The 10466-nt window shown below is 33.4% G+C and overlaps 2 protein-coding genes across 2 annotated transcripts; one reads left to right on the top strand and one right to left on the bottom strand.

Annotated features, from left to right (window-relative positions):
• Positions 1 to 230: 230 nt before the first annotated feature.
• LOC129320980 (nuclear transcription factor Y subunit B-3-like) lies at positions 231 to 976 on the top strand. Its single transcript, XM_054966690.1, has one exon. It carries the CDS (start codon positions 231 to 233, stop codon positions 861 to 863), a length of 633 nt encoding a protein of 210 aa, XP_054822665.1. The 3' UTR covers positions 864 to 976.
• A 2671-nt stretch (positions 977 to 3647) lies between these two features.
• LOC129320979 (gibberellin 20 oxidase 2-like) lies at positions 3648 to 6791 on the bottom strand. Its single transcript, XM_054966689.1, has 3 exons — positions 6229 to 6791; positions 5008 to 5329; positions 3648 to 4048 (listed from the first exon to the last, which is right to left on the bottom strand). The coding sequence occupies exons 1-3, from the start codon at positions 6789 to 6791 to the stop codon at positions 3767 to 3769; spliced, it is 1167 nt and encodes a 388-aa protein (XP_054822664.1). The 3' UTR covers positions 3648 to 3766.
• Positions 6792 to 10466: the final 3675 nt, after the last annotated feature.

Genomic DNA, 10466 nt, shown 5'->3' with positions numbered 1-10466 from the left:
CAATTCCACATCAAGAGCGAGTCCCGGGGGGTTTCACGGATGAAAATCAACTGTGCTTTATTGTTTAAATTTTTTTGTTTAAAATTCTATTTACTTTTACTAGTCCAACCCCACTTTACTTGCCTATTTTCATGCCGCTCTTACAGTTCTTCTTGTGTCCCACAGTTATACAATATCAAATTATTCTCTTCCACGAGCTTCATACAATACCGCTCAATCTCTCTAAGATGATGGAAGATGAGAGCTACAACAATTTGCCAAATGGGGTCAGCACAGGAAGCCCTGAAAGCCCTTGCTTAAAGATATCAAGCAGCAGCAGCAGCAGCAACAACAATAGCAATAACAAAGAACAAGATCGCTTTCTGCCTATAGCCAATGTGGGAAGAATCATGAAGAAAGTGATGCCTGCGAATGGAAAAATCTCAAAGGACGCTAAAGAGACAGTTCAGGAATGTGTATCAGAGTTCATCAGCTTCGTCACGGGGGAAGCCTCTGATAAATGCCAAAGAGAGAAGAGGAAGACCATCAATGGGGATGATATCATATGGGCAATCACGACCCTAGGGTTTGAGGATTACGTGGGCCCTTTAAAATGTTATCTCCAGAAGTACAGAGACATAGAAGGAGAGAAGCTTAATATTCCAAAACAACAACGTTCTGAACATAGGCTACACCACCACCATCACCACCAAGACCAAACAAATAATAGTAATAACAATAATAATTTACCTTTAAGTAGTGTATATTCTTCCGCAAATCGAATTTCTCAGCCTCCCTATGTGCCCACTGGCCAGCCATATTCCCTGCCTTTCTCTCCTAATTCTATCAAACAGGACCAGATAGATTCCGTGGGGCACTGGTAAAACCCATATAGTCCTATTTTCGAGGAAATTTTCAATCTGCTTGTTATAGATAGGTATACATGTATGAAATATTTTGTTACGTTTACGTGAATTAATACTTGAACAAAAACAAGTTTGCCTCGTTTTTCCATAATAAAGAAAAAGATTAGAAGATTTGAATTTGTCTTATGTAAATCATGGCTAGCATAACTTGGGGCAATCTATATATCTGACCAAAGTCGACATTATCAATTTTCCTTCTCCAGCGAAGCATAAATGTATATATATTATCCCATTAGATGATAGAATATATTGTAAATTCATTGACATACATGCATGTGATGATTTGATCAAGTGAATACATGCAGCTCTTTCTTGGAAATTATCTGTGAGATCTTAGTGATGACGTTAACAAGTATAGCTGCAAGAGATTATTATTACGATATTGCCTTCAGCCACAGAACAAGAACAGGTTTTATCTCTGAAGGAATATTAAAATAAATAATATATCGAATAAAAAGAGTCAAGTTAAAGTCTCACTAAATCCAGACATAGAAAAATCTACCCGATTTTCCACACGAGTTTAAACTATAAAAGTGTAGATTATAGTGCACAGCAGATGTATCAAAAAGTGAGGAAGAATGAAAGTAAACTAGATAATTGTTTACTTTGGGATGATTATACCTCTAACCTCTGATCACTATTTATAGTGAAAGGAGGCCTCCGTATACAAAAAAGATCCACTAGGCATTAATTCACTTCATTATGGTTGAAATATGCTAATTGAAATAATCATTATTATTATGATAGAAAATCATTTTTTTTAGTTATTAATCAGACATTAATGCCAAATTTTGGTCAACTTATTATGTTAGGAGTTATGACTTATCATAGGCGAAAATTAAATTCAAAATTCTAACAATTTTTTTATCAAATTAACTAGTCTCTCTATTCAGTGATAAAAAAGACCACCTTTAAATATTGTTGGTTGAGAGTAAAGACAAGTATGAAGTACTACTTGTGAACATTAAATATTGCATATATGCCATCCTTATGTGAAATGAGGTTCTTAGGATCATCATGCCATTAATTCACTAAACTGCACAAGGAGAATCACATTTAATGACTTTTTAAAAAAATTATTCATAAATAAAGACTAACAATAAATCGTCATTTTGGGAGAAAAAAAACAAGTCTTCATCATCATTGTGACAATAAACCATTTCATATTGATCCTTTTTTATGAATAATTCTTTTGGAAAGTCCTTATATATGATTCTCCATAACTTCTAGCTAATTAAATTACTGGCATTTTCGTATCGAAGCCATATTAGAGCAATTAATTAAGTGCCCTGAAAATTTCTCTTTACAATCGTTACTCTCCTTCATAGCCTGACACATAACACAAAGATTAATGCTGCCCTGACCGATCCGCACAACCTCCAAATTTTAATGCCATATTCAAAATGCATCTGTTCAAAGCCAAATAATTGCGGTGCACGTGAGAATTGCATTCTTATTTATCCTATTTCAACATGTCATCTTAAGCCGATTTGAATGGCATGTATCCTCGCTCAAAACGAAAAATATCGTTACTGCATCAATTTTGAACTAAACTCACATGAAAGAGTGGATAAATGATTGCATCAGATAGTATATGTGTATGCCGTATTCATATATAAAACTCAAAGCATGACTTTCTTTTGCGCTTGTATACATACATGGGCATGGGTGTATATTGAATTCAATCTTAAGTAAATTTATAGCTCTTTATTAGACTAGTCAGTATTTTAGAATGATCAAGCATTGTTTATTTCTTAAATGTAACAATTGACTTAAAGAATTATGGGGAAATGACATTTTGGGACCAAAAGTTGATAGAATTAATTCCAATTTAGCATAGAGTCATATTTCTCTTTTTATAATGAGGATATTTTAGTAATTTTCTTATACTCAAGTTATGAAAGAAAACCTTAATTTGGTCATGATTTGGAATTTCTAAATCCGTTGGTCCTAAAATGAAATTAATTCAATCTTCTTTTGATTCTCAAATGTTATATCCCCAAGAATTATTGAATAAAATAAGTTGGAATTTTTTAAAAAAATCTGGGTGCATCTTAATGTCCTGAACTAGTGAGGAAAAGTGGGTTATTGGCCACCGTCTGGTCAACTTCTTGGAGAGAACAAGAGCATGCATATGCATTAGCTCCTATTCTCCTCAGATTCTGCTTAAATAATTGCTGCCTTTCTGCTGTGAATGTTTGTGGCCCCTAACTTATTCGTGGTCCACCCTTTACGAGAGATTCGCCAAATATTGCACTCGGGACGATCTTATCAATTAAAATCTTTCAAATGCATAAAACATGCATTGAGTAAGAAAAAATTTAAAATGGCTCTGTATTATCCTTCCGTTTAGATGGAAAAAATAGTTAAAAAAAAACTATGAAGAAAAACTCCTAAAATAGTTTTAAAAAAATACTGTTTAATTTTTGGAAATTGATCTTCCCTTCCATTTTTTTTATTTTCTATTCTCTTCTTACTTGTTCCTTTATCCAAACCAAGTTCATAAGCATAAACTCTCGCTCCTGATTTGGGGGTGATCAATTTCATCCACATCTTTTGTCAGACGCTTAGTAATTAATAAGCCAGAATTTTATTCGTTTGAATAATTATTTAAGTGCGTCAGCGGATATTTTAGCACAGAACACTGTAAAGTATTTGCATCAAGTGGGCACTCACTTATATACAGGATAACTGCATTCGTCCGATTGTGAGCATGCCGTATCAACCGACTAAAGACGAGCCAAGACTAGCACAACGCAGTCTAGCTGGCACGTACCCCCATGACATGACACCCAGGCGACTCGAGCAAATTCTAAAGAGCAACTAGAACGAGAAGAGATCACGTAGTTTTCACAAGGAAGCTATGCCGAGTTTGGAGATTGCTGAGAAGAGCGAAGCCAGAGGATGAAGCTTTCGAGGGTGTCAACATCAGCTCTGTAATGCTTCTGAGTGAAGTCAAACAAATCTGACCATTTGAAGTCTGGGTACTTCCTTCCTTCTATCTCTGTTTCCATCAGATTTTCTGGTGCTCTCACTGTTTTGTCGCCTCTTGGGCTCACGAAGTACACCAGTGATCTCCTCTCTTTTTCTGTGTGTACCAATGCCCTGTGCAGGCAGCTCTTGTATCTTCCATTAGACAGCGCCTAACACACACACCCCAATATACTTAGATTAGCTTAAGTAATTAATAATTAAACCCCCCACCCCAGAAAAAAAAAAAAAAAAAAGCCAATCTCTGTAACTGAAAATATAACAAGTGAGTGCGAATAGTTATGTCCTTATTAATATCTAATATCTGTAGATCAACTTTTCTTTCTTTCACATAGGTCCAAATTACAGAACACGTCTCTGATAATATAATAGCCCATATCAATATCACATCAAGCCTTTTGTTTTCCTTTCAGTTAATAATCCCATCATGATCGAGGGCCATGTTGTTATACCTGAAATAAGCAAATGTTTTTGATAGAGGAACATGCCCATAAAAAGCTGATATGTCAATTCAATAGTATGAAATCATGCTATCTAATTTTGATCTGCAATTAATGTTCCGTTAATATAGTGTAATTATAATAAACATAAACGAAATTAATTATTTTAAAACAAACTAATATGTGGTTCTCGGAAATTTCTGCAGGATCAAAATCAAGACCAAATCTTGCTTTACCCCAAACAGGGGCTTAGCCGTTTGTGCTCAATTTTTTAAAATTTCAAAGACATCATTTATTACACATGATGCATTATGCTCGTTTGTTTTCATCACAGTTTCTACTTTTTCCTATCCCACCAAGGAAAATGTTGAAAGCTGCCTTCAACATGCCTTGACAAAGCTTGTCTCTTCTAGTTAGTTTCAGACAAAGGTGAATTATTTGTTTAATATCTCCTATCCTGTACTGCATGTGTTATGAGCTGCATGCTAATTGTGAATTTGTTACTTTCCTCGTACAAAAAAAACGTGACTCTGTATAGCCTCAGGCCTATGGGTCAGGCCGGCCTTGCACAGGAACTTTGTGGACACACAGCACTGTAACAGATCAAGAGACACAGGCGATATGTACCAACATAAATGAAGAAGAAAAGGCTTACTGGTTGATGCATGTACCATGAAAGTGTCGCCTATGTTTACGACGAAGGCGTCGGGTCGAGGACGAACAGCGAGCCATTTGCCTTCTGAAAGAACCTCTAAACCTCCAACTTGGTCTTGGTGAAGAATGGTCAATGAGATGGGGTCAGTGTGAGGGCCAGTTCCAAGGGTGAGGCTTGAGCTATGACAAGGTGGATAATAGTTGCACCTCATCAACGACGAACCATCTTCAAAAAATTTCCTATAATATAAACGATCCATTCCCAGACCAATGGCCAACAGTTCCATGATTATGAAAGATAGTTCCTTCATTGCTTCACAGTACTTTTGATACACCCGCCTATTATTCCAAAACAGCACAGACGTGTCATTCCAAGTTGATCAATAATGAAAATATATAGTTGTGGTATAGGGAGCGAGGACATCTTATATCGATAAAAACAAGAAAATGATTTGGTTCGCATGTTCCGTAAAGCACTTTCTGTGGGCTACGGTTGTCGTGAGTGGCAGGCCAAAGTAAATTTCATAGATCTCGGCGGAGCATGAGTGGGAACAGAAATAAGCTAGCTAGCTAGCTAGGATCCGTCTACCGTGCTCACGTGCTCATCAGTGTGACATTGTATTAACCATTCAGATTTTAATTTTGTTAGTCCAAATTTAAAATATTATTTTATATTTATTTAAATAAAATTTTATAAAAATTATTATTTTATTTTTAATTTGATTTAAATTTAATATAAAAAATATAATTTGATATTAAAATTTTTATAGTTTATTAAAATTTGAACTGTGCATCACACGTTTGAATAATCAATATATAATAATTATAAAATTTTAGTATTAAATTAAATCTTTAAAATTAAATTTATGCCAAATTAAAAATAAAATAATTTATTAAAATAATTTTATAATTTTTATAAATTTTTGTTTTAATAAATATAAAATAAAATAATATTTTAAATTTGGATAAATATAGATAGTTTAGACATCACACTGATGATCATAAGTCAGTTCCGCTAGCTAGGCTTTTAAAATTTATCTGCGAAACAGTTTTTGTCTGTTTTCCGCTTTCCCCCAGAAATTAGGGCGACTTAGTTTTAACTCGCGTCTGTACTTCGAACAGTAGAATGAATTATCGAAGTAAAAAAAAAAAAAAACAAGAAGTTGGCAAAAACTGTGATGGAAAAAAGTGGCATCATACGTGTGATGTTAATATATACTGAGATTCATTGAGCTTACCCCGTGTTTTCGAATTTTTCTCCTAAGACGGACTTAAAGTAGTCCACGATTTCGGAATCGGAACCGTCGTTTTTGTGATGATACTGAAAAGAAAACATCTCTTTCCATGGCAACTTCGATGAGTAGCGATCTGCATGAGCACCTGAGTAGCCGCATGCGCTTCCAGGTTTCCTCCTTGCACTGAGCTTCTGGTCGATGGGAAGCTTGAAAATGGAGTCGAATTCATCATGAGCAGCTCGAATGAGCTCCGGGTCGACCCCGTGGTTCGTGACTTGGAAGAACCCGTGCTTCACGCAGGCCATCTTCACAAGCTCAGCCGCACTGACTATGGTCGCCTCGTCGCCTCTCGTGAACCCACTCAAGTCTACGACGGGCTCGTTGAGCTCTTCATGTTGGGACGTTCTAACCAAGTCCCCAGAAGGCCAAACGAACTCGTCGGGCATTTTTGGTTGCTTTCGAAGCAAGTCAGAGTAGAAAATCAAAGCCCCATTAGGTTCTTCCGATGCAGGGTTTAGCAAGCTAGTGGTGGCAGCGTCAGCACTAGAAGCCATTATGAGAGACATTTGGACTTGCACAGACCCCTTAGGGGTCATGGGAGGTTATATATAGAGCTTGTTTTGAACTTACGCATCACCTATCAATGATCCTGTTTCACATGTACCGAGACCCGAGGTAGCCATGTCATTATTAGACACCAATAAAATAATACACATATTGTCATTTCTTATTTTTTTTAAGCCAAATATTGTCATTTCTTTAACAAGTTTGTATTTTATAATTATTAAAATAAAAATTATAAAAAATAATAAATTTATTTTATTATCAATTTGGACAATATAAATTTAATCTTATGATCTAATTTAATATTAAAATTTTTTATAAATTAATTATTTAGAATTGCTCTGGACAGTTCAGTTTTAAATTTTTTAACTCAATTTAATATGTCAATTTAGATATTATATTTATTTTTAATATTATTATTACTAAAATAAAAATTTTCAAAAAAATCAAAAAGTTTAATGTTAAGTTTAAACTATTTCACATACATCTGGACAATAAATTAATAAAAAAAATTTTATTAAAGTGGATAGTCATTATTTTTTTCGTATCAGAATAAAAATTAAAATGTCTACATTAAATCTGTGTTATTCATACGGTTGGTAAGATAGATTTATTAAAAAATTATATATTTTTTTATGTTAATAAATATTAAATGAAAGAAGTAAATAAAACTTGTCTGGACGGTCCAGATGAGCACCACCCAAACCAATTCCCATTATTCAGGGCCATCATCTTGTTTGTAACCATGTCAATGACAACACCGTAAAGATATTGAGTGATATCCGTCTCACCTAGCTTACAGAAAGCATGGCTCGCGTCATTTGGAAAAGGAAACCGAAAGCGAGGGTATCACATATAAAATATTTCACATACATCTGGACAATAAATTAATAAAAAAAAATTTATTAAAGTGGATAGTCATTATTTTTTTCGTATCAGAATAAAAATTAAAAATGTCTACATTAAATCTGTGTTATTCATTACGGTTGGTAAGATAGATTTATTAAAAAAATATTAATTTTTATGTTAATAAATATTAAATGAAAAAAGTAAATAAAACTTGTCTGGACGGTCCAGATGAGCACCACCCAAACCAATTCCCATTATATCAGGGCCATCATCTTGTTTGTAACCATGTCAATGACAACACCGTAAAGATATTGAGTGATATCCGTCTCACCTAGCTTACAGAAAGCATGGCTCGCGTCATTGGAAAGTGAACCGAAAGCGAGGGTATCACATATAAAATTTTTAGATATATCCATCGATTTATGATTAAATTTTTTATAAATTATAAGTACGTAATGTAATTTTTTTCAAAAATATGTCGTATTTAATTAATTATAATAATTTTGGTTTGATATGAGGGGGCGTCGTAAAAGATATATTGAGTCAATTAGGTAAAATATTACTCCCTCCATCCTAAATTATAAGATATTTTTAAAGAAATTTTTCCTTCTCAAAATATAAAATATTTTAAATAAATTAATATTTTATTAAATGCATCAATTTTAATATTTTTTTCTCTCTATAACTAATTTATGTTCATTTTATTTTCAATATATTAAATTATGAGTATTTTTAAAATTTTATATTTTTTTAAAAAAATTATTAAGTGTATCTAATAAAATTATTAATATGAAAAAAAGGTCGAAGGGAATGAATAATTAATGTCGGAGATAGGTGGAAGCCGACAGCTGAGACGAGTGGACGCCCATCCTTTAGTAGTCCCTTCCGTCACTTTGATCTCTTGTTTCATACAAAGGAAGGAAGGACATCGCCAATATGAGTATACATATCACCATGCAAATATTATATTAATTTCTTCGAGCCAACATCCTCTCGGTTTCACTTCACATGCTTTACTCGACCTCCCACGTGTTAGAATCCTTGTAAGATAGTCCTCGTCTTGATACCAGTCCCTCAAAAATCAAATATCAAGAATCTAATAAACATATTCCAAACAAAAAAAAAATTAACCTTTATGATATGTGAGAGAGTTTTTTTATACATACAAACTCAATTTTCTTGTTGAGACTCCCGATTAAATACTCGTAGCATCATCCTAATTTATTGAAGTATCTAGATGTTGTATATACTGCCAAATATTGCTTCCTGGAGTTTCTCACATCCGTGTACATTGATTGACATTGAGCATACTACTATCGTAGTTGCTTGCATGGACAGCTTTTATTACACGACGCACATCGAGGATGTATACAGCCCCTCAGTTTGTCTTCTTGGTCATCTTTAATTTTAACCCCCTCCCCCCGCTTCTTTCTTCTCACTGGCTTCTTCAAAAGTTACCGACAATAAATCCGTCATGAAAATCATGAACTTCCTCGTGACATAGAAATTAGGAAATGCGACAAACATATGAAGATTCTTCCCCGATGTCTTTTAAAAGATCATGGCAGATTTAGAAGATAATTTCGACGAGAATCAATTTCCAAATTCCAAGACACGTTGTTTTTGTCTGGCAAAAAATAAATAGACTCGTTCCTGTTCAGGGAAAAGTAAGATAGAAAAGGAGGCAGCACAAACACATAATGATTCACGTCCTCTTGGGGTCATTTAATTGACCATCTCCCTGTATAATTCAGCGAATTATCTATATCGTCACGAACTATACAGGAACAGTGATTTATTAACTTTTTATTGGTGGAAACATAAGCATCATATATGTAGTTTGGCAAATCAGCAATCATGCAATGGTTTAATTTTGGCATCACTTAAAATTATGCCATTTGTGTGGTGGTGTGCTTGTGATATTTCTGAAACCAAAACTTGAAGGTCATTAATTACTAATCTCTGATCTGTATATTTACGAGCCATGTCCCAAGTGTTGGTCTAATTCATTGATGATGGCGAAGAGCTAGTGAGCTTGCCGTCTGTTGTATGAGAGGCATGGGGCCTCTCTGGAAAATACTGATTTTTTTTAAAACTATAAGAGAGTGGTCAGGAAGCAACCATTTTGTCCATGGCCTCGGAAGCCCAGTTCCGCCTTTTTCATTTTATTTTTCAATTTCCAATTAATTTAATAATTTCTAGCTCCATTCCAGGGAGTTAACTCGTCAATTCAGTCTCTTGAAGAATTGTTAATCTGTGGGGTTTGATTTTCTGAGTTTATTACTTTTATATTTTTAACTTATAAAATTATATTAGCTCACTCATAAATTCAAATTAGATACAAACTCAATTAAATTTGTGAATTAACTCTTCAAGTTTACTATTTTTATATTTTTATTTTATAAAATTATGTCAACCCCACTAATAAACTTGAACTAGGGTGAGCTTAGTTGAACTCTTCAATTTTTTAGTAAGTTGAGTGAGTTAGGTATATACTATGTAGAGCTTAGTTTATAAAAATAGTAGGACCCAACTCAAAAAAAAAAAAAATAAACATCAAAAAGCAAAAAAAAAAAGTTGATAATAAAAAAAAAAAAAAAAAGAAATACTAACATAAGTTACCCATTTTAATTTAAATTTATAAGTTGAATATAATAAACTATATGAATTTAATTTAAATCATTTATATTTTAAATATATTTAAGTCAAATTATTATCATTTTGTATTTAAATTATTTAATTATATATTTTAATGACTATCTATCAATGAAAGTAAGCTCTTACGAGTTTATTATTCAAGTTTATGATTCCAGTTTATCTCAATATTA

Source organism: Prosopis cineraria, unplaced genomic scaffold (genome assembly GCF_029017545.1).
Source record: "Prosopis cineraria cultivar Desert tree isolate PC_DT_omini unplaced genomic scaffold, ASM2901754v1 PC9, whole genome shotgun sequence".
NCBI classification, from domain to species: domain Eukaryota; kingdom Viridiplantae; phylum Streptophyta; class Magnoliopsida; order Fabales; family Fabaceae; genus Prosopis; species Prosopis cineraria.
Note: the sequence above shows the minus strand (reverse complement) of the source record. Positions and strands in the feature narration are given on the sequence as shown.

What these genes read in the sequence shown, in the direction of transcription:
- LOC129320980 (XM_054966690.1), top strand. Translation starts at nt 231, where the DNA reads ATGGAAGATGAGAGCTACAACAATTTGCCAAATGGGGTCAGCACAGGA.
- LOC129320979 (XM_054966689.1), bottom strand. Translation starts at nt 6,791, where the DNA reads ATGTCTCTCATAATGGCTTCTAGTGCTGACGCTGCCACCACTAGCTTG. An exon ending in GAAAAATTCGAAAACACGGG is followed by an intron (nt 5,330 to 6,228) that starts GTAAGCTCAATG and finishes TTGGAATAATAG; the next exon opens with GCGGGTGTATCAAAAGTACT. An exon ending in ACATAGGCGACACTTTCATG is followed by an intron (nt 4,049 to 5,007) that starts GTACATGCATCA and finishes TGTGTGTGTTAG; the next exon opens with GCGCTGTCTAATGGAAGATA.